Source organism: Fomitiporia mediterranea (assembly GCF_000271605.1).
Source record: "Fomitiporia mediterranea MF3/22 unplaced genomic scaffold FOMMEscaffold_8, whole genome shotgun sequence".
Classification (NCBI taxonomy): Eukaryota; Fungi; Basidiomycota; class Agaricomycetes; order Hymenochaetales; family Hymenochaetaceae; genus Fomitiporia; species Fomitiporia mediterranea.
In genome coordinates this window covers 292,126-312,743 of record NW_006760393.1, presented here as the reverse complement: position 1 = coordinate 312,743, position 20,618 = coordinate 292,126, and the positions used below count along the sequence as shown (strand labels likewise).

General features: G+C 47.4%; 7 protein-coding genes across 7 annotated transcripts; 4 read left to right on the top strand and 3 right to left on the bottom strand.

The window, feature by feature from the left end:
* The first annotated feature begins 816 nt into the window (after positions 1-816).
* FOMMEDRAFT_141569 (uncharacterized protein) lies at positions 817-4,052 on the top strand. The gene is made up of 2 exons (XM_007267963.1): positions 817-3,200; positions 3,275-4,052. Exons 1-2 carry the CDS (start codon positions 933-935, stop codon positions 3,791-3,793), a joined length of 2,787 nt encoding a protein of 928 aa, XP_007268025.1. The 5' UTR covers positions 817-932; the 3' UTR covers positions 3,794-4,052.
* Positions 4,053-4,729: 677 nt separating this feature from the next.
* Positions 4,730-5,813, top strand: FOMMEDRAFT_157852 (uncharacterized protein; the record flags this gene model as incomplete). Its single annotated transcript, XM_007267962.1, has 6 exons — positions 4,730-4,888; positions 4,956-5,013; positions 5,075-5,134; positions 5,233-5,432; positions 5,485-5,664; positions 5,736-5,813. 6 exons carry the CDS (start codon positions 4,730-4,732, stop codon positions 5,811-5,813), a joined length of 735 nt encoding a protein of 244 aa, XP_007268024.1.
* Positions 5,814-6,036: 223 nt separating this feature from the next.
* FOMMEDRAFT_135095 (alpha/beta-hydrolase) lies at positions 6,037-7,700 on the bottom strand (the record flags this gene model as incomplete). Its single annotated transcript, XM_007267961.1, has 9 exons — positions 6,037-6,183; positions 6,243-6,401; positions 6,461-6,483; positions 6,537-6,615; positions 6,697-6,921; positions 6,982-7,066; positions 7,136-7,287; positions 7,350-7,450; positions 7,514-7,700. 9 exons carry the CDS (start codon positions 7,698-7,700, stop codon positions 6,037-6,039), a joined length of 1,158 nt encoding a protein of 385 aa, XP_007268023.1.
* A 365-nt stretch (positions 7,701-8,065) lies between these two features.
* On the top strand, positions 8,066-10,136 carry FOMMEDRAFT_135068 (uncharacterized protein; the record flags this gene model as incomplete). The annotated part of the gene is made up of 5 exons (XM_007267960.1): positions 8,066-8,545; positions 8,611-8,982; positions 9,044-9,743; positions 9,809-9,973; positions 10,066-10,136. The coding sequence occupies 5 exons, from the start codon at positions 8,066-8,068 to the stop codon at positions 10,134-10,136; spliced, it is 1,788 nt and encodes a 595-aa protein (XP_007268022.1).
* An 890-nt stretch (positions 10,137-11,026) lies between these two features.
* Positions 11,027-12,352, bottom strand: FOMMEDRAFT_110041 (cysteine proteinase; the record flags this gene model as incomplete). Its single annotated transcript, XM_007267959.1, has 3 exons — positions 11,027-11,856; positions 11,921-12,052; positions 12,126-12,352. The coding sequence occupies 3 exons, from the start codon at positions 12,350-12,352 to the stop codon at positions 11,094-11,096; spliced, it is 1,122 nt and encodes a 373-aa protein (XP_007268021.1). The 3' UTR covers positions 11,027-11,093.
* A 781-nt stretch (positions 12,353-13,133) lies between these two features.
* On the top strand, positions 13,134-17,237 carry FOMMEDRAFT_125132 (DNA replication factor C, large subunit). The gene is made up of 17 exons (XM_007267958.1): positions 13,134-13,429; positions 13,485-13,533; positions 13,592-14,075; positions 14,128-14,718; positions 14,769-14,955; positions 15,017-15,070; positions 15,125-15,262; positions 15,313-15,398; positions 15,448-15,495; positions 15,544-15,681; positions 15,738-15,894; positions 15,944-16,080; positions 16,133-16,252; positions 16,309-16,471; positions 16,559-16,710; positions 16,778-16,886; positions 16,939-17,237. Exons 1-17 carry the CDS (start codon positions 13,268-13,270, stop codon positions 17,065-17,067), a joined length of 2,904 nt encoding a protein of 967 aa, XP_007268020.1. The 5' UTR covers positions 13,134-13,267; the 3' UTR covers positions 17,068-17,237.
* A 4-nt stretch (positions 17,238-17,241) lies between these two features.
* On the bottom strand, positions 17,242-19,950 carry FOMMEDRAFT_125131 (uncharacterized protein). Its single transcript, XM_007267957.1, has 9 exons — positions 19,931-19,950; positions 19,822-19,858; positions 19,675-19,769; positions 19,443-19,611; positions 19,234-19,377; positions 19,116-19,184; positions 18,417-19,066; positions 18,266-18,356; positions 17,242-18,211 (listed from the first exon to the last, which is right to left on the bottom strand). Exons 4-9 carry the CDS (start codon positions 19,589-19,591, stop codon positions 17,581-17,583), a joined length of 1,734 nt encoding a protein of 577 aa, XP_007268019.1. The 5' UTR covers positions 19,592-19,611; positions 19,675-19,769; positions 19,822-19,858; positions 19,931-19,950; the 3' UTR covers positions 17,242-17,580.
* Between the last annotated feature and the right edge of the window lie 668 nt (positions 19,951-20,618).

Here is a 20,618-nt window from a genome sequence, read left to right as displayed (position 1 = left end):
AGGATTAGTATGTATGAAGTATGCAGTATGTGTGTGTGCACTTCTGTGTGTGTGTGTCACTGAGTGTATGCGGGTATATGCTATGAAGAGATGATGAAACGTACGCGTCGCGACGCGTTCAGTTCAAAGTGCACTGAAACCCTGCAAGCACATTCCGTTCTTGACTTTTAACCGCCACCAGGACCGTCGCCAAACTTGCAACTGTGTGATGATCTGCACGAAATCCACCCAAACTGCGGGCAGGAGTCATAGGTGGGGAAGGAAGCAAAGGGATGAGCTCACTGCCTCCCGCTGAACACGTTGTTATGCTGCTAGTGTCTGCTGCCTCGAGGCGAGTTGCCAAGTAGGGCGAGAAAGGACGAACAAACACGCCCTTTTGTCGTGTGCCGCCCGGCCTATCCGTCTCTTTGGCCGCCCTTTCCAGATCCTTTTTTATTCCGTCTTTTCGCTCTGACGTCGCGATTGCTGTCCTCTCCCTCCCCTTCGCTTGCTGCTTGCACAAATCTGTACTCTACTCCTCATCGATCCCGAACAACGACAGACAATGGCCAGTCAGTCGCCGCAGCGTACCAGGAAAGCACTTTCTCAGCAACAACAAGCGCAACAGCAACAGCAACAGAATACTGGTAAGTTGTACTTTTGTACGTTATTACAACAGAGTTTGGTTCCGGTTCTCAGGCTCAACGTCCTCTTTTCTTTCCCTCTCTGCCTCACTTGACTTGTTGGCCGCTCACCGTGGTCCTTTCCTTTGCTTACTCACTCCACCCGCAATTCCCTCTGATTCTACTCTATTGCATTCCGTCCCGGCTTCATTTCTATTCAATTCAACGTGAACTCTAACGCCCCCCCAATTTTCGTATTTACGCTATCCTGTTGCGCATTCCCCTCTTCCTCTGCCTTCTGTCTTTTGATTGTTGGAACGTGGTTACGATATGAGCTCTACAGGTCCTGCTGCCCCTCAAAGCGTACGTCGAGAGACTTCGCCCTCCCCATCATTAAGAGAACGCCAGCGATACGTACGCACGCAATCAATGCCTGTTGTCTCTACCGTCCCCACTCATGCTCACGATCTCGCGGCTGGCGCATCCGATGGACAGCCCTCCGTCCAAGCTCAGTCTCAAGCATGCGCTCCGCAGCAACAGCAACAACAGCCAGCAATGGGTTATCCGCGTCCGATAGCTATCGCGCGCGTCGCTCCGCCGCAATTCCTCTCGCATGTATCCGCCGGGCATGGACACGGGGGACAGGCGGAGAAATGGCAAATGACGGATGACCTGCAGGCGGATATCGATCGTGCAGATCTCCTTCATCAACAACAGCGTCAGCATTCGCGGTCGCCCGCTCCTCCGACGATGCCGGCCCAACCTGCGCCTGGTACGGCCGGCGTTGCGTACGCGGGTGGCGCGGCGAGTGCGGGTGCAGCTTTCGTGAGTGGACATGTAAAGACGCATTCTGCCGGGAGTGTTAGTGTGAATGTAGGGGTAAGTGTGGGGACCGATGTTGTTGATGGTCCAAGTGCAGCAAGAAGAAGGACGTCGGCGACAGAACAGGCGCAACATCGTGCGTCGCCACTATCATATGCGCTGCGTAAGACGGCAAACACGTCACCTGGATATCCGAGTATGCCGTCTCCGCGATCGATAAAGAACAAGACGCCCGATCGGTCTTTGCCTGTACAGGAAGAACCTGACGAGCATGAGCAAGGTGCTGGTGACCGAGTCTCGCCCGCACCATCTTCAGACCTTAACCCCACGAATGATCTTGATCATGATGCGGAAGGTACTCTAGTCGATCTCGGCGATGATGATGACGATAGTGCACAGCAGCAACGACCGAGCGGAGAGTCGACGGAGGGTGAGGGTTCGCATACACCTCGCTCACCGACGAACCCACTCTTCCAGCAGGGTCAGTCTCAAAGGAGTATTCACGAAGTCCTCCAGCCCGATAAGCAGCAAAACGGTCACCACAAAGGGTTCAGCCCTGCTGACTTCCAACACACGCTCAAGAAACTCCAATCTGACGTTCCAGGAATCTCTCAGAGTAATCCACCTGCTCCAATGCCTCCACTTCCACCATTCTCCCGGAATGACTATTCTCGCAACGAATCGCGAGGATCTTACCCAAACTGGATGTTTGATTTTTACCACAATTATCCAGAGGAGATGGAATATTATGACGAGGCTGCATATATGCAACAATTTATGCCACCAGGGTCAATGTCTAACCAAGGTGGAAGTTTGCACTCGAGGCCCGATGCGCCAATTCCACCGACCCCGCATAGTCAGACGTCTGCTCCGACACCGTTCCAGCACCAAAACCAGCAGAATAATGGACATGGTGATGGTAATGGTCATGGGCAGGGCAACGAGCAGTCTCAGCGGCCGCTCATCCCGCCATTCAGCCCCGCACCACCGAGCGGGACGCCGTATCCCTACCCCTTCTCACATGTTCGCCGGGGATTCGCCTACCCACCTCCTCCGGTACCACGTGTCCCTTCGTCAGTCTATGACCCAAGCGTTGTCCAAGAACAACTACGTCTACAAATGCAGATGTACGCGTATAATAACGGTGCATTGAGCGATAGTACGCTGTCCCAGGCGTCCACTCCCTATCCTGGTATGGGCCCTGCATATACACCCTTCGGTGCATTCCTCAACCAGAGCAGGGCGTTTGCGGCTGCACAACGCGCAAGGGTTGAAGGGGGCGGTGTTGGTATTGGAGAGGATGGGCGAGTGACAAGCGCGAGTATGCGTTCGAGCCCTAGTCACTTGCCTGTTCCTCTTCCACCGATGTACACATCCGGTCGCGGAAGAGGATTGAAGAAGAGAGACGGATTTGTGAGTTCGAGAGGGAAGATAAACGGTACTGTCCGTCCACGTGTTAAACCGCCTCCGCGTGTGGATAGTACTCAGCCGCGCGAGACGAGTCCTGAACCATCGTCAGGTGAAGAAACAGCTGGTGAGAAGTACGATCACGAGCATCGTGAACATGCTGGTGGTGGTGGACGGGGAAGCACGGAGCCTAGAAATGAATGGACGAATGGTGTAGGGCATGATGACGAGGACAACGGGGAGTGGGTCGATGAAGAGGAAGAGGACGAAGAGGACTTATTGGAATTGGAATTCCATCCGACATATGTTGTCAATCTTGAGAGGAGACGAAAGAGATGGGAGCAGAAATGGGATGATCTAGTCCGAGCTGTTAGTCGTTGTCTTATTTCGTCTACTAATTTCTCCATCTTATTGATCTTTTATTTATTATGATTTATTCACAGTTCCAAGCCCTCGATAGAGAAACAGACACGACCCTCCTCCTTTTTGCTTCAGGCTCGCATACGAATAAATTGCACTCACTCTCTTCACGCTCAATCCGACGTGACGCATCACTGTTCGACGGACACGCGATGCACGCAGCGAAATCCGCTTTTGAACAAATTGCCTCTGCTCGTCGAAGTGCACGAAGTCAACATTGGTCATCTCTATCCCTTCTTGAACGTCTCTACTCTTCTTCGACGAGTGCCTCTGGATCAAATTCATCTTCGTCGCAAAATGGTGAGGGTGGAGGAGACGAGCAAGTTAATGAACGAGAAGAGGATTTACGAAGGCTTCTCCGAACTGCATTACATAGCCTTGGTGCGTTGCATCAGGTGTACGAGGAGCGGGAGATGCGTTGGCGTTTAGAAGAGCGGAGGATGAGAGAGGAGAGGGACGGTGTTGATTTGCTTGTTAGACAAGCGTTTGGTGGAGGTGGAGACCTTAATTTTGGATTGGGTGAGATGCCCAATCTTTCTTGATTCTTTGTACTTTGGAATTTGGAATGCTGGGATGTGAATGGATGGATGGATGGTTAGATGGGTTGTATCTTTACTTTCTTCTATGATTCTGTCTTCTGTTGTTGTTTTACTTTCCTGTCTGCATGTATCCTGCGCTATTGCTATCGTCGTTATCATTGTATCTCTTCTCTATCTGTCTACCTGTCTCTTTGACTGTCAACCAAGTTGGGAATCGGGTTGCATTCCCTTTTCTCGCTCAAAAAGTATAGTAATAATATCGATGTGGAAAATGATTGTACACGAAATCAAATGGAATACTACTAGACCTTGCAGTGTACGAGTAGAATTCGTTGCATCAATCATAGCAGTTTTGGGTTGCGTTCGCCATCGCATATGTAGCACTATCTGCCTTCACTTTGTTGTAACGGTTGTACTGCATAAAGGTATTGTGCAGGCACCCACCCTTTTCTCGCCTACTTAAAAAAAAGTAAATGGAATTTATCACTGCAAAGCTCATCCCCAAACTACTATGTGTACCCCATTTTTAGTACAGTATTCGATTATCAGGCCAGATACTATACATATGCGTTCTATCACTATGTACTGTCGTGACTGTAGTAATAAATTGCATGGAATCATAACTTCCATACACTGTTGCTTCTTGTTCCTGTGCGTAGACTATGCTCCCTCATATTGGACCAACAATCAAGCATCTGTGTTAGAGGTCTTCTAGATAATGTAAAGGAGCTCCAGCAAAGTGAGGTGAAAATCAATGCATTTATTGTTAGCACATCTGTACGGTAAAATGCGGTTTAGGTAATGCGGATCAGGAGGGAGTATAATATATCGTGACTCGACGTGATTTATTTTCTCTTGTCATGTCAAGACTGAAAGAGTAGTATGAACGTAAAACGGAAGAAAGCCAACTCGTCCACTCTATCATCCAAAAGAAGGCGAATGTGCCAAGAAGACAGTCACAGCAAAGGATCAAGAATTCCTACTGGTCATGATGTCTCACCTCAACAGGTTAAGCCGTCAGGATCAAACATAGCAAGAGATATAGAAAAATGGAGTGTTAAGGAAATCCTGGGCGGAGAAGTGTACTACATTCCGAATGTAAGCTTTGTCTTCTGTTTACTTGTATAAAAAGGTGAAACAACCGCTTTTATTTGGTTATTCATAGTTTATTGACAGTGGACTTGCGAATGAGTGGCTTGAAGAGCTTTCAAGGCTCGATACTTGTAAATGTTTCATATTTCGCTGGCGTGATTCCTTCAGGCAGGGTCTTACACATGTAAACAGGGTATCATCCAACTCTCAAGGTCTATGGCAAAGACGTTACCCAAAGTCGGTCTATCGCAGGTGTGTCATCCGTTCATTCGTGACCCCCTACATTCATATCATTTCCTTTCCGTAAATTAAAATGTATAGCTGATATTTGTACATTGACTGTGCCTCAGCCTATTCAACAAACGAATCCCTAGTTGTCAAATACTCAAATCACGTTGTCACGATGCACCATACCTATCCTCCCCTTCTTACGAAAATCCAAGCATTAGTTGAAGACTTGGTAGGAGAGACATTCAACCATGTGATGCTCAATCGGTATAAGAATGGTGAAGAGTATATAGGTAAACATAGGGATACGAAGGAGAATAAGGTGAGGCGAAGAAGACCGCACGATCGATCCGACATCACTCCTTTATAAGCAGGCCATTGACATAATCGCTGTGCAGATGATCGTGAGCTTGAGTTTAGGTGCAGAACGAACGTTCATCATGACACCAGTCAAATCCACGCTCGCTGTTCAAGCTGGTGTCAAACCACAAAAATGGAAACTTGCGAATGGGAGTTTAGTGATCATGGCAGGGCGAACACAAGATGCGTGGAAGGTAAGCATTACCAATAAGTTATGACGACGGCAAATGCTTGTGCGTTATACTCTACTAATTCCGCACCTAAGCACGAGATACCGAAAGAACCAAAAATCAAGGGCGAGAGGATTTCGCTTACGTTCAGACAGCTCATTGGGTCAGGCTGAAGTTGGTAGAAGTACGGTGCTAGCTAATTAAGCACTGTGATTGTTATACTTCTAGTCTTCTACACAAGAAAAACTATCTGTTTTGCAAGAAAACGAACACAGATTCCCCCAAAATAAAATCTTATCCGGATCCCACCCATCTTATCCAGCCCTTGCTCCACAAAAAAGAAAATTCGCAGTCATAATTCCATAGATATTCAGACATTCACTTCGCAACATTAAATCAAAGCTCGTCACTGAGGTGCTTCCCCTCTCCCCTCCACTTCTTCTCGCGAGGGGGACGGGGAGGCAGCGTAGAAAGCCACTTTCGTAAAATCGCATTAAACTCGACGGGTTTCTCAAGTTGTACCCAATGTGCTGCGGGTAACGTCTAACCGTACCGTTAGCATACCTTCTATTATGCCAGACACCATACCAGTTACTACGTACCTCTACTGCTAACTTTGGAATGAACTGATCAGAATGTAAGAGTTTCTCGACAGTTTTCCAGTCTGCTACGGGGTCAAGAGTGGGATAGATGGCAAGAGCTGGTTGAGGTAAGGTATAGTTCCTTTGGAAGTGTGCGAATTTCCATGCAGCGTAGCGATTCTAAAGTGCAGAGATATGTCAGGAACCTTTTCGTGTCTCATATGAAAGGAATGACATACACCATATGTGTAAAATTGCAGAGCTGTTTAGGTGCATTAGACAAAACAAAAGTACTGAGAAGACAGAGGAGCATACTGTTCTTGAATCCTTGAATCGAATACTGTTGAACGAGGTAGTCCTCTTCTTCATCCGTCATGAACGGTATTGGCTCAATCTATCGGGTACCAAATCGAATGAAAAGGAAAAATTCAATCTGATGCGTCTAACAGAAAACACAAAAAGATGTAGAACGAACCTCATCACCATAATCTTCCAAGAAATAATCGGTAGATGTCAAGAACTTCTCAGGGGGAGGGCTGTCGACGCTTCGATATACAGCTCTGAGTGTCCTCCGAACATCCTTGTCCAGCTCTTTTACAGCTGCATCTGTTTTATCTTGGAAGTAAAGTTGATATGCTAGACGAGGGAGTTGTTCGACGAGTGCAGAGGTTGGTGTAAATGGGCCAGCAGCATGGATATACTTCAAATTGGGGAAGTATTAAGAATGCAGCGTGTGCATTTTGAAGAGGAAGGAACATACGGGAACGACTGCCGCTGCGACGGCTTCGATGACCTCTGGACGCATTCTCGCAGCTTCCCAGCATACTTGTGCACCCCAGTCATGTCTTTAAATGAAACGGAGTGACATGAATGATATGAGCTCAATATCATTGCCACACAAACGGTGAAAGCACCCTAGACAGATCGCACTATCCACATTCGCGTCCTCGAGTACACATACAAGGTCACCGACAAGATCGGCCATCGTTCCAGACGACTCAACGTCTCCTGGGTGCGAAGATGTGCCGAATCCACGATGATCTGGTGCGATTATATGATAGTCATTCTTTTCGCGTACATGCAATCTCAGTATATAAATACATCAGAGGCGGATTAACTGGTTGGTACCTGGAGTTCACGAATTTGATGTGCCCAATTCGTCCAGAGTCCTGGCCAGCCGTGGACCATAATGATAGTCCTCTCAGTATGTGGGTTTATTTCTACATATCCTAAAGGCGAATTCAAAAAGAATGCATATGTAAGGATACCTTGGTTGAACAAATGTTGCGTACTTATTTCAATGTCTTTAGTTGTATTTTCCTTCCTATTTGTGGCCTTGCATCTTGCGGTATTTTTAGGGAAAGAGGCCGGGTGGAAGGCGATGACACCGGGAGTACTAGCTTGTGAAGAGCCGGATGAGGCACGAGCAAAAGTGACGAGCGTGAACAACTGAAGCAACCAAGAAAGCCGGACTAGCATTGCAAAGATTGGTCCACGGGCGGAAAAGCCGAAACTTATAAACTAGCGGTACTATTGCGAGTTATCGCCGTTAGAAAGTTTCTTCCTCAGTAACAGACCCAAGGAGTATACAGAAACGGGTAACACAGAGAGAGAGAGAGTTGACCCGAGAACACGCCAGCATGGTGGCGCGGTCTATGAGACCCCGACGAGCACGTGAGGGCCAGGTATCGCCTGCCAGATAGGGATGGGGGATTGATCTGACATGTGTCGGACCCAGCGACCATTGGACGGACCAGCAAGTCTGAGAGTACGTCCATCGCCTCGTGAGTGTCTCCTGATCGTCCGTAACGCTGGCTCACAACAGACCACCATGGACAGTTATCATGGATCCTGCCCTTGCTGCCTTGCCACCGACCGCATCGGCGGCGGCACAGAGCTCTAATTCATCGGACTCCCCCGCTGGCATTCACTGTGCCAATCCAGAATGTCGCACGCGCGCTGGCGAGCGATCCCGTGGCCATCAGAGCTGCCGCTCCTTGTTATGCGGGCATTGCTGTCAGAATGCTGCACGAGCGGCCGCAGAGGCGGGCGAGCAGCGCCCCGTCTGCAAGGTCCATGCAAGAAGAGTACATACGGGGCTCAAGCCGGTACCGAAAGAGCAACATGCTGAAGTCAGCGATCCCCCGGCTCCAGTTACGAATGCGAATGCGAATGCGCATGCGAGTACAAGCAATGCTGTGAATGCCGTGGCATGGTCGGCCCCACGATCCGGAGATTCAGAAGAGCTCAGCTCTCTGCTTGAGAAACGTGCAAGACTTGAGCAGTCTCTGAAGCGATCGCTGACTATGGTCGTCTGGTATCGCGTGTGTTATACCCGGTATTTTTTTTTCTGTCATTCAACGATAGTAACGAGTTTACTGCACATTAGAACGGCTGTGAACCGCTTCGGATCGCACATGAAGTCTCGACATTTCCACTCTTCCAACTTCAAGACTTTCCAGAGCTAGTCAACGAATTAGGTCTTCAATCGTCGTCTTACATAGATTCATATAACTCCGAGACAGGCCAATGGGAGCAGCATAAGATCTCGACGGTGCGCACTGTTGAGCAAGAACAGCGCTTGCTGTATCGACTACGTCCGAGTTTACTGGACAGCTTGACGGATTGCCCTTCCCTTGATCAGGAGCTAGGCCTGCAACCACCACCAATGGCACTTCTGACTAAAAGACAAGGCGAGCCATTCACGCCGCCTCCATCATCGGGAAAACAGGCACGTGTTCTTTCGAACCCTAACCCAGTCGTATGTTCAAACTGCGTTCATGTATCGCTGGTGTTTAGGACTTATCAATGCATTATTATAGCGCGCTCCAGCCGTGCCAACACCTGCTCAGAACACGGTAGTACAAAACTGGGATGCTCCTGTAAGAGATGCTTCTCCTAACCTAGGGACTCCAACGTGGACAGTGACAGCATCCGCTGGAACGGCGTTACCGAATGTTCGTGCAAGTCCCAGTATCAATGCTCCAATTGCATCCAGCGCCTCGACGACCCCACAAACTCCTTCCACTGCCAATAACACGAACATGACTGCTTCCGTCACGAGCACATCCAACAATAACACAAAACGCTGGCCAACAGACTACACAGTCCACGAGATTACCGAAGGGTTTGACAACATGACAGCTTTGATTAAAGTCGACCCAAGCCTCCGCCAGAAAACGGCCTTCGAACGCGTTTTCCCTCCGTGCCGGTACGTGAAGAGTACAGTTGGCAGGGCAAAGCTGTATTGGAAACGTGCGAGTTCGGAAATTAGGGATCATTTCCTGGCATTGGGAAGGGAGGATCCTAGAGCAAGGTGGACCCATTTTGTACATTTGATGGATGGGAGGCTCGTCATTGAGGTTGGGAAAGAGAAGAGCATAGTTCCTGTGGGTCCAACGGGACAAGGAGCGGGTGCGGCAGCTGCACTGGGTGTTGGAATTGCAGAAGGAGATAATGATACTGCGGATGAAGAAGAGCCCAACGCGAGTCCGGTTAGCTTCGGCCAAACACAGACCAATCGTAAGTCTCTCTTCTCGCTTCCTTTGACAGTACCTTTCGTTTCTTATCGTTATATGTGCTTATAGAACCGCAAATCAATATACAGTCCCCGCCCGGCATACCAGCGCATACTTCACTGCCTCTCAATACCAGGCCGCCGCATATGGGAGCACTCTTACCAAACCCGAGCCCACTCTCGCACCATTCGAATGCACCAGCTGCTATGTCGATGCCAACATCTTTCACTCTAGGTACGTCTGGTTCTTTGTGCGTCATGTGTACTCATCTATTTATCTCTTTCACTTTGCATATGCGGATTGGTTTGGCTTTGGTGTGAAAGCAGATAGGAACATGAACATAAATCGATCGTCGAGCTCGCTTTCGGGTGCGATCACGATATCAGATCATGTATAACATCGGATTATGCCTGCGTTTTTGAGAATCTACTCAATCGTTGTGTTGTTTGAGATATAACTTATTTAAGTTATTGCCACTTCCTGTATCCTGCGTGATATGATTGTGTACAGTACGAATTCTATGTGACAAGCTCAGACTTGACTCCAAACATATTTAAAGGTAGCAAGTCCTGTTCAGAAGCCAGAAAGGGAGACCATGGAAAATGAACGTGGACGGCACACCAGTACTAGAAACCGCTGTCTCATCCGCAGCAGAAGGGACGTCGAAGCTGAACGTGGGCGCCAGCACCAATACTAGTAGAACTGGCTCGACCATCAGTGGCCCTTTTCTTTTGTATACATACGAGACTTCACTAATTCACTTCTCCTGGTAAGCAGTTTAAAGGCGAGCAATAGTAAGATGATGTTGCTCACGCCCAGCCTCCGATCCGAACTTAAGCTTGCTAACGAATTTCTAACCCTACTTAAACTGTTATAACCCACTCCTCTAGCAGAGACGAATATAGACATCGAGGAAAGGCCTGGTTATTAATTCCACTTCACAATCACGCATTAAACTCACAAGAGGAAACTGTGATATCAAAGAAATAACGAGGTAATAAGATATTAGTAGTAACAGTACACAAATCTGCGCTGAGCAGCTCTTTCATAAATGCAGTTACAGTAAGCATCAACGAGTAGCATCGTTCTCCACCCCATGGAAAATAACTTCATTATCTCCGAAGAGACCAAAAATATATTTACCCTGTGTATCATCTATGAACTGTTTTACCTTTCGTTGTACTCTCTTGGATGTCCAGTACCTTCCTCTCTATCCCTTTCCCTCTCCCCTCATGAAAGCTTTTAAAGTCTGTAATAAAATTACACCTAGCCGCATTATGTCTATAAATCATTTATGTCTAAGAGGGCTTATCTAGGTAAACAGTAGACTCGGCGTAAAGTTACTTAAAAGTTATCACAGCAAATCACCGCCTGGAAGGGCCTTCATTTTCTCCCACGAGGCTGCAGTACCTTTTATATGGACAATATCCTTATCCTCAATCGTAATGCCGAAATACCGTCTCAATACGTTAACACGGTCCTCCTCTGAACTACATTCAATCTTCTCCAGTAACTCGTTCCCTAGACGTCTTTTGAATACACCACGGAACAATGTCCATCGCTCGAGTTGCCTTTCGGTAATACGGCGTCCGGAATCGTCATCGCCAAGCGTAAATTTTGCACAGACGACATCATAGGAGAATACGTCCTCGAATGGCTTGTGCATCTTTGCGTAATGATGAACGTTATAATCCAGTGTCGTGAATTCCTGCTCTGAGAATTGATAGACGATCGTGTAATCTGTCGCTTTGCCAGAACCACGGTACTCGACCTGCCAGAGAGCATGAATGTCATTGATTTGTGCGACTTGTTCTGGGGAGTATGGTGCACCCGGACCAGGTGGAATGAGACCTGATGCAGAGCTAAAGCCACGTGTCAGACGATTATATTCTCCTGGTACGGTGGCTTGGATGACGTTCTCCGAATCATCGCTTAAAGGGATAGGAAGCATTGGAACGGGCGGGCCAGGAGCACAGTCGATAACCCATGTATGTGCTGGATCTGTACCTTGTCCCTCCCCAAGCTGTACGAAAAGTATCATGTGCCCGTATGCTTGATAATCTGCGCCACCACCCGTGAAGAAGCCGAAATTCATGCGTGCAATTCCTGAGTAAGATCTAGATATATGGAATATGTTTCAACTGCCCAGAGTCTTGCACTGAAAGGATCGTTCTGACGAACCGATATCCAAGAGCACGGATGACTCCAAGCATGAGGTTGTGATGCCCATAACAGTATGTCCCACCTTTTTTATCTGTTACCAACCGTTTGAACGTTGCTTCGGGCGTGATGTCCAAGTAATGTTCAGCAGAACTTTGTATGTACGTAAGGTAATAAACCGTAAGTATATCCACAGCTCCTTCACAGACGGACGAACGAGGCTCACTAATGCATCAGTGTCGTGTCATTCGTGAACGACAAGTAATGTCGACGAACAATCACTTCTAGGTTCTCCAGGTTTGCAGGAAAGCAGCCATCTGCAATGTCCTTTGTGGTGTAATTGCCCTCTGCCCAACCTATACGCTGAAGGTACCAGAACGCTTGCTCAGCAGAATAATAGGATGGCTGCTTGCGAATGAGCGCTCGACCTCGGAGGTATCCAGTGATCACCATCTGTTTCCTTGAAACCCTAAAGTTGTGTATGGAATGTCGGGTGAGTGGGTATACGAAGCTGGAGAGGTAAGGGCCTCATAGTAGTAGTATTTATACTGCGCATCTTCGAAGCGTGGGAAGATCGAGTAAGGACCACGGTTGACGCGCGGATTTGATGAAACTTGATAGACTTTTGCGATGCGATGAAATGCGGCACTGGTGCTTCTTGTGTCTGTGTCTGAATCAGCACCGACTCGGATGTGGACAGAACTATTGCTTTATGGGAGAACGGTCCATTCTTGGAGATTATTCTTATACACAGGAGCACCCACGTCGGATATTCACTGGCCCTTTTTACTGAATTTAGCTTCTTTGTAATGGCAGCGTCATGAATGAAGACGAGACAATAAGATGCGTTGCGTAAGAAGGACTACGAAGCAGCAATTCCCAAGTTGACTACGTCTGGAATCTGTCGTGTTGGTTGACGAGTTGCACAACCCGAAGTTTTCTAGAAGTCCGACATCGTGGGAAATCTACGTTCGAACTTCTGGACCACGCCTTGAGCGTAAGATGGCAAATGTAAGAACAACGAACGTTACAAGACACCTAGTTCGTTGCAAGTCTGCAAGAAATTGTGACAGATAAAGGAAATTTATAATTTTATAAATCAGGTGGCCTTGCAAGAACGTCACGCGTTTCGTCACGCGTCGAACTCGGAGCAGCCGCGACACGCGACATCCAACTCTGTGTGCATAGTATAACGACAGCATTCACCACAACGAAATTCACGTCCGGGGCAGTGCACATCCTCAGTCATCTGCAAGTCAAACTGCTTTTGAAACTGCTTGGATTCTCGTGGAACCATCACTCCCAGTCACACAGGATATTTACACTTGCAAATATCTCCTTGAAGAGAGTGTGCAGAAACAGTACACAATGTCGCCAGTAGCAAGCCAAACAGGCACGTCAAAGGACTCTGGACCAGGCGGAAAAGATATCCGATCATTCTTTGGGGGTACTGGTGGAAGTTCTTCTATGAGTGCGAAACAGAGGAACGCACAACCGAATCCTGCAAAACATTCTCTTTCATCTCCGAAAGTGTGTTGCCAATTCCATGATTCTAGCTATTTTCTAACTGAGATTCATTCCATAGGCCCCCAGACCTGCTATTCAGATTCTGGAGAGCACCAGCATTGAAATAGGTATAGCACCAGGACCTGTTCAAGTTTACCAGCTTGTCTAACAGCACTGTCGTTCTAGATGGAGACAACAAGCCTCAAACCAAGGTCAGAAACGCTTCAGCCAAACGGAAGGCAGTCCTGATAAGCAGTGATGAGGACGAAGGTGAATTAAAAATAACACCTCCCAAAAAGAAGTCAGCATTGCCACGAAAGGGCCATGTGTCTGTGAAATCGGGAGTCATCAGCAGTGATGGAGAAGAGGATGAGCCGAAGAAGAAGTCTGCTACTGTCCGCTCACCGACGAAAAAAGGACTTGACCATAAGGCACCCGGGAAGCCTAGGGTGAGTGCCTCGAAGGGGCGAAAACACAAGACGGACGATGACGACTTTGAAGATGAGATGAGCGACGAGGATAATGATTTCATTGTATCAGAAAAAGCAAAGCCGGTTAAAGCGAAGTCAGGTTCGACAAAAGTGAAAACTTCTATTCGTAAAGTAGATGGAGATGATACGAAGGATACGAAGAAATCGGAGGCAGCGAATGCTCCGAAACAAAAGCCCAAGTCAAATCCCTTCTATGATACGTTCCGTTGATGATACTGACGTTGTGTTCAGCTGGATTGCAAAGAAAGCCGCACGGTCCGCTGGTCCCGCAGCTCCAGGATCCAAGCCAATTCCTGATGGTGCACCAAATTGTCTTGCAGGCCTCTCGTTCGTCTTTACTGGTGAACTTTCGAGCCTCTCTCGTGACGAGGCTGTAGATCTCGCAAAACGGTACGGTGGGCGTGTTGTTCTTCAGCCATCTAGCAAGACGAGTTACGTAGTCGTCGGAGACAATGCAGGGCCGTCCAAGCTCGCCGCAATCGACAAGCACAAGCTCCGGAAAATCAACGAAGACGAGTTCTTAGACTTGATCGCGACTCGTTCGAGTGATGACGCCGACGACAAGACAAAAACGAAGTTGGCCAAGGAAGAAGCAGAGATGCGCAGGGCTGCGGAAGAGATGGCTCGCGCTGAGCGGAAGGCAGAGAAGGAACGGGCTAAGGCAATCATGAGTGCAGCCTCGGGAGGTGGTACAGCGAGAGTAAAGCCACCTGTAGATATGAGGTCTCAACTGTGGACTGTTCGATATGCTCCTAAGATGCTGAAGGAAATCTGTGGTAATAAGGGCCAGGTCGAGAAGTTGCAGTTATGGCTGCAAGATTGGTAACTATGCAATGCTATTCAGGTCTATGCCAGGCTGAGCGAATGTATAGGTCGTCGAGCTTAAAGTCAAGCTTCAAAAAGCCAGGGAAGAATGGTATGAACATCTTCCGCGCGGTGCTGATTACGGGCCCTCCTGGAATCGGGAAGACAACGAGTGCCCATCTTTGTGCAAAGCTGGCAGGTTTCACGCCTATTGAACTGAACGCAAGTGATGCACGAAGTAAGAAGCTTGTTGAGGTAAGTAGTTGAGCCTTCGCTCAATCGTGACTAATTTACGCTCATGCACTTCTCGTATTAGAACAGCACAAACATCGCCAATACATCTCTTGATGGCTGGATGAGCGGCAAAAGGGTGAGTCAATCGACTTGTGCAGTCGCTTTTTATCTGATCGTTTTGTGTTTGAAGACCACTCCCAAGACCGTGAATGCAACTGGGATTGAAATTTCGGATAAGTCTTGCTTGATTATGGATGAAGTAGATGGGATGTCTGCTGGCGATCGTGGGGGCGTTGGTGCCTTAAATTCACTGATAAAGAAGACCAAGGTAAGCCGACCACCGATACGTGTTTTCTTCCCAATTTAATCGCACAGTAGATCCCGATTATCTGCATAGCAAACGATCGTAATGCCCAGAAACTGAAACCATTGTTGAATACGACGTTCAATCTGTCATTCAGAAAGTAAGAGCAGCAATCCTGGAATAGTGCCGCTCTGGCTCACTCAATTTAGACCGGATGCAGCTGCAGTTCGCTCGCGGATAATGACGATTGCATTCAAGTATGCTGTTAACTACTTTTCGAAACTAACGAATTAATACCCGTTTAGGGAGAAAATGAAAATTCCGGCTAATGTTGTCGATCAGTTAGTCCAAGGTGCACAGTCGGATATCCGACAAGTTCTAAATATGCTCTCGACGTGGAAGCTCTCAAGCTCTTCCATGGACTTCGACGAGGGCAAGAATCTGTGCGTATGTGACGGCTGTGAAATGCTTCGTATACTGATTCTCCTATTTATTCCAGCGCAAAGATTAACGAGAAATATACGATAATGACCCCATTCAACGTGACCAGCAAAATGCTCGGACCCTATCTTTTCTCGTCGACTGCGAGGGAGACATTAGGTGATAAGATGGAGCTATATTTCCACGACCATGCATTCGTTCCTCTCTTCATACAGGTGATCCAAAAGAATCGTCTAGTGTTTTCTCGTTTTGACCACTGTACAGGAAAATTACTTGAAAACTGAACCAGCCAGATTGCGAGCCCACGACGGTAGAGAGAAGGGACTACAACACCTACGACTCATGGACAAGGCAGCTTCGTCGATCTCAGATTCCGATCTTGTCGACTCGCTTATTCATGGGTACGTCTTTCTAGGGTAGCGTCGCAACTGCAGAAATCTGAAATGTTTCCAGTCCTGAGCAGCACTGGGCATTGATGCCATTACATGCCGTCATATCAACTGTACGTCCTGCATCATTCCTATATGGAACCGGTTCAGGCTATGGCGGGCCAAATGCTATGTCCTTCCCTCAGTGTGTACCTTCGCCCAATTCGCTCCTTGCTCATTCCATTTACTTGATATGAATAGATGGCTCGGCCAAAACTCGAAGCGAGGCAAGCTTACTCGACAACTTGGAGACGTGCAAATCCGCATGCGGTTAAAGGTCTCAGGCGATAAACCAGAAATCCGACAACACTATATACCATCGCTGTTTCCGCGGCTTGTCAAGCCTCTTATTGATGTTGGTACGGTAAGTACATGCGTCAATATAACATCTATACTCTTCTTGAGAATTGACGATCCGATCTGGCCTGATTTTCCATTCGTATGTGAATAGAGCGCGGTAGACGAAATCATAGAAACGATGGATGACTATTACCTTTCGAAAGAGGACTGGGATACGATTATCGAGCTGGGCGTTGACACTCACAAAGATGAGTTTGTACTGAAGAAAATATCGACGTCGACGAAGACAGCACTGACGCGAAAGTATGTCCTGTTCCGCATTCTAATCCCATTCTTTATTGATGTGACGATGCTTCTTGGTTTTTGAAAGGTACAATTCGACTGATCACCCTGTACCTTTCCATAAAGCGCAGGAATTTGGCAAGGCGCCGAAAAAGCTCGCCACAGAGCCAGCTCCAGACCTTGAAGAGGCCTTCGACGTACGTTCGACTCATTCAATCATAAAGACATTATCTTACAGATACTGTGCAGCTCGACGAAGGCGTCGATGAAGAACCTGAATCGAAAGACGAGGACGAGGACATTTCAAAGGACTCACTTATTAAGACCGGCAGAAAGGGCAAGGGCAAAGCGAAAGTGACGGGTAAATCAAAAAAGTAGAACTTTTCTATCAACTATCCCCTTTCATTCTGCTTTATACGTTGTGTGATTCGTGGAGGTCAGCGCATAGGTCTATTACAATTATATTACTATAATTGGATATATGTAGAAAGATTGGTGCATGCATGCTCTGGAAGCATAATTGCATGACAGCAATAATGCATGCGATTAACCGGAGGTTGGATAGCTATAAGCATGGGCTTCTAGAGGACATTGCGTCGTGGATGCGAAAGAGGGCAAGAGTCATGAGGTTCTAGATCTCTAAAACAAAAATGCGACATGGTTGAAAGTGCGAGATTTGATGATTTGAACGAAGTCAAGGAGGAACTAGATTCTAGGAGACGGAATGACAGATGGAGCCGATCGATAAAAAATTCAAGCAAGCAAAGAAAAAACAGCAAACATCCAATAAACAGAGAAGGCGTGTGACGAGCGACATGAAAGAAAGAACGCAGGACAATAACGAAATGCGAATCGCGCAGAAGACGTGATCAACATTTTCTTAGGGCAACCTCAATGCCTTCGTTTTTTATTGCAAAAGTCTTTTCCTTCGTCCAAAGTATTAACGCTATTTGTTCGCCTGCGACGTGTGCCGTGCGCAGAGCGCGGTGTGATGTTCGGTGAAGGTGACAGTATCAGCTCTTGGGAGGAGGCACCTCGCAGCTTCCTCGGGGTCTTTGGTTCGTCCGTATCCGTTGGAACCTGATTAGAACGAGTTGGGCTGGTATGGTCTTCTACAGCCGTCTGCGCAGAACTCGATGTACCGGCGTCACTCTGTGCAGCCTCTGTTGTCACCGATGCTAGGCTATCCTGCACAACAAGGCTCGGTTCTATCACAAATCGGGATTCGAGCGGTACAGACAGTCTGTCGCGTTTTGCGCTCAGTGAAGGTGAAGGCGGAGCAAACGACGCATCAACCTTCGTAAACTTGTTTGGAGCTGTGAATGACGGTGTCTTCGCCAGGTTCAAAAAACTCATATTGCGAGAACCCGGCGGTGACGCCGTTGCACGCATACGTGGCGTTGAAGGCGGCTCCGTCACTGATGGCGAAGGAGAACTGTTGAGATTTAGGTATGGCGGAGCCGCGTCGTCCGATAGAGCCAAAAGGAGTTCTCGATATCCCGCTTGGACGAGGCCATAGAATCTATAGAAAGGGTTTGAGGCCGGCTCATGCAAAGCAAATAAACATTGGACGAACATAGATTCCTTTGTATAGACCCGGAGTTGGATCTCAGCAAAGCACGCAGGCATGAGTGTAGAAAGCTCTCCGGGTTCGGCCTTGAATGATTCTGAGGGAATGCAATGAGTAAATGGCAAACGGGTTTCTCCTGAATGGTATTCCCACTCACTATTAATGTTATGTTTCCCATAGAATCGTACAGAGTCGATTGGATTCTTCTCCTTCATCCCATGATGCAGAACTGAGAAGTCAACTACTACATGCTCAGGAGATAGACCCGTGACGACATGCTTGCTCGGAGCTGTGTAGTCATTCTTGCCCGTCCGTACAGCATTGAAAAGTCCTTTTGCAGAGCGGACAATGTGGTCTGGTGTGATTGTTTCCTTCAAACTTGCAAGAGCGTTGTACGGAAAAGTGCCCCAATCGACACATCGGTACAATTCGCGTCTGCGTATGCGCTCAATTATCTTCCGACTTTCTTCCAGTGAAGGGTCTTCGGACATCTCTATACGCTCCAGAATATTGTCTGTCAAGTACACATACTTCACAGGGTCAAGTATATGTTTCGCAATCTTCATGCTGGGTTCCGCGGCTTTCAACGCATCGACAATCATATATTCGATGGCTCGAGCAGTCTTATGGCTGTAGATCCGCTTGTGATTGCTGAAACGCAGCGAAAAGAGTTCGTAAACTGAGTTTGCATCCTTGATATGATAGCAAATCTCGTCGTTTATCACACGAGCGGAGTCGATCAGACGCCTTGACGAGAAGTTGTTGTGGTCGCCAATTGCACGAACGTCCCTGGCAATGTAATCAAACCTATTGCAACGTCAATTAATATACTCTTTGCCATACCTAAACTACTCACTTGTCGACATCTATCCCATTGCGTCGGTTTGCAACAATATCAAACAAGAACTTCTTTTCTGGAGGCTTGCTAAGCTGCTGTTAGACAGCTAGACCAACCCATGGGAGGAAATACATACCTGTGAGCTGTATGACATACGCTTCCTTTAATAAGATCTTTGACAAAGTTAACATCACCCTCATCGAAAGGAATATTATTTTGCCTGACGAGGTCGTCGAACATCATTTCAGACGCATCCTCGTGGGTCCACTTCTGGTCAGGCCTAGACTTAGGTCATTACGGTTCTATGCATACCAGGGATGTATACCAGAGATGCATGGCACGTACAAGACCTCGGGGATGAAATGGCCATCCCACACGTGGCTCCACGGACCGTGTCCTAGGTCATGACAAAGGCCTGCCAATTGTACACAACGCACGTCGCGTTCCGTGATACCTAACTCTGGCTGCATCGCTCTGAGACGCTCAACGAGCATACCCGCTAGATGCGCGACACCTGAAGACGAATATGATTTAGCCCATCGTTGCAACGAATTCAGTGTCGGGGTGCGAGATATACCAATGCAATGTTCGAATCGGTTGTGCGAAGCACCAGCCCAGACATAGTACGAAACGCCGAGCTGCTTGATGGCGCGAAGTCGCTGGAATTGGCGTCTGTGAAGCTCGTGTGTTAGACGAGGTCCATTAGAGTAAAGGAGATGCCTACGTATCAATGAAGGACCAGATGAATGCTGGGAACGTAACTACGCCGAGTTGCGGAAATGAGGTGTGAGGGACAGCTTTACGGAGGAGAGACAGAGCAGCATTGCACATACTGAAGTCGTGAATTGGATCCTTGATAGTTCTTCTCAAAGCGAGGGGAGTATCCAGTTCCGCATCGCATAGGGACCCGTTCATGGTCACCACTAGTGAGTATGGCGTGGACGTGGTGGTGAAAGGGACAAAGGTATGTCTAGCGAGTAAATCTAGCATTTAAGGTCGTGATCGGCGGAAACTGTGAGACTTTATTACCTCCTCAATTGTTGGATTACATGATATGTACTAACTGTGTAAACTTCTGATGTACCGTCATGGACCGGTCCTTGTAACACCACCATTCCTTGTAACACCCTATACATAGTGCCACTACTCACAACAATTTTACCTCAAAAAATATATAAATGAATTTCTATTATATCTTCCTAGTGTATGTAAAAAAATTGTGGCAAACAGATTAGAATTTGTTGAGCTATGTTGAAAATAAGGGTAAAAACTAGATAATCAAGAAAATGCTCAGATTTTCCAGTGATAGTCATGGCTCCTCCTACAACACAACTTCAACTAAAAAATACAAGACTATCTGTTATGTTAAAATAAGTATACATACAAATTTTTAGACAATTTCATTAAGATTTGCAATTTATAAAAATTAAAAAGTACAAATCACAGTTTATTTTAGTCACATGACTGTACTGAGCAATATTCAGTCAAGAGATACACTCATTACCAAGGGCCACACAGTTA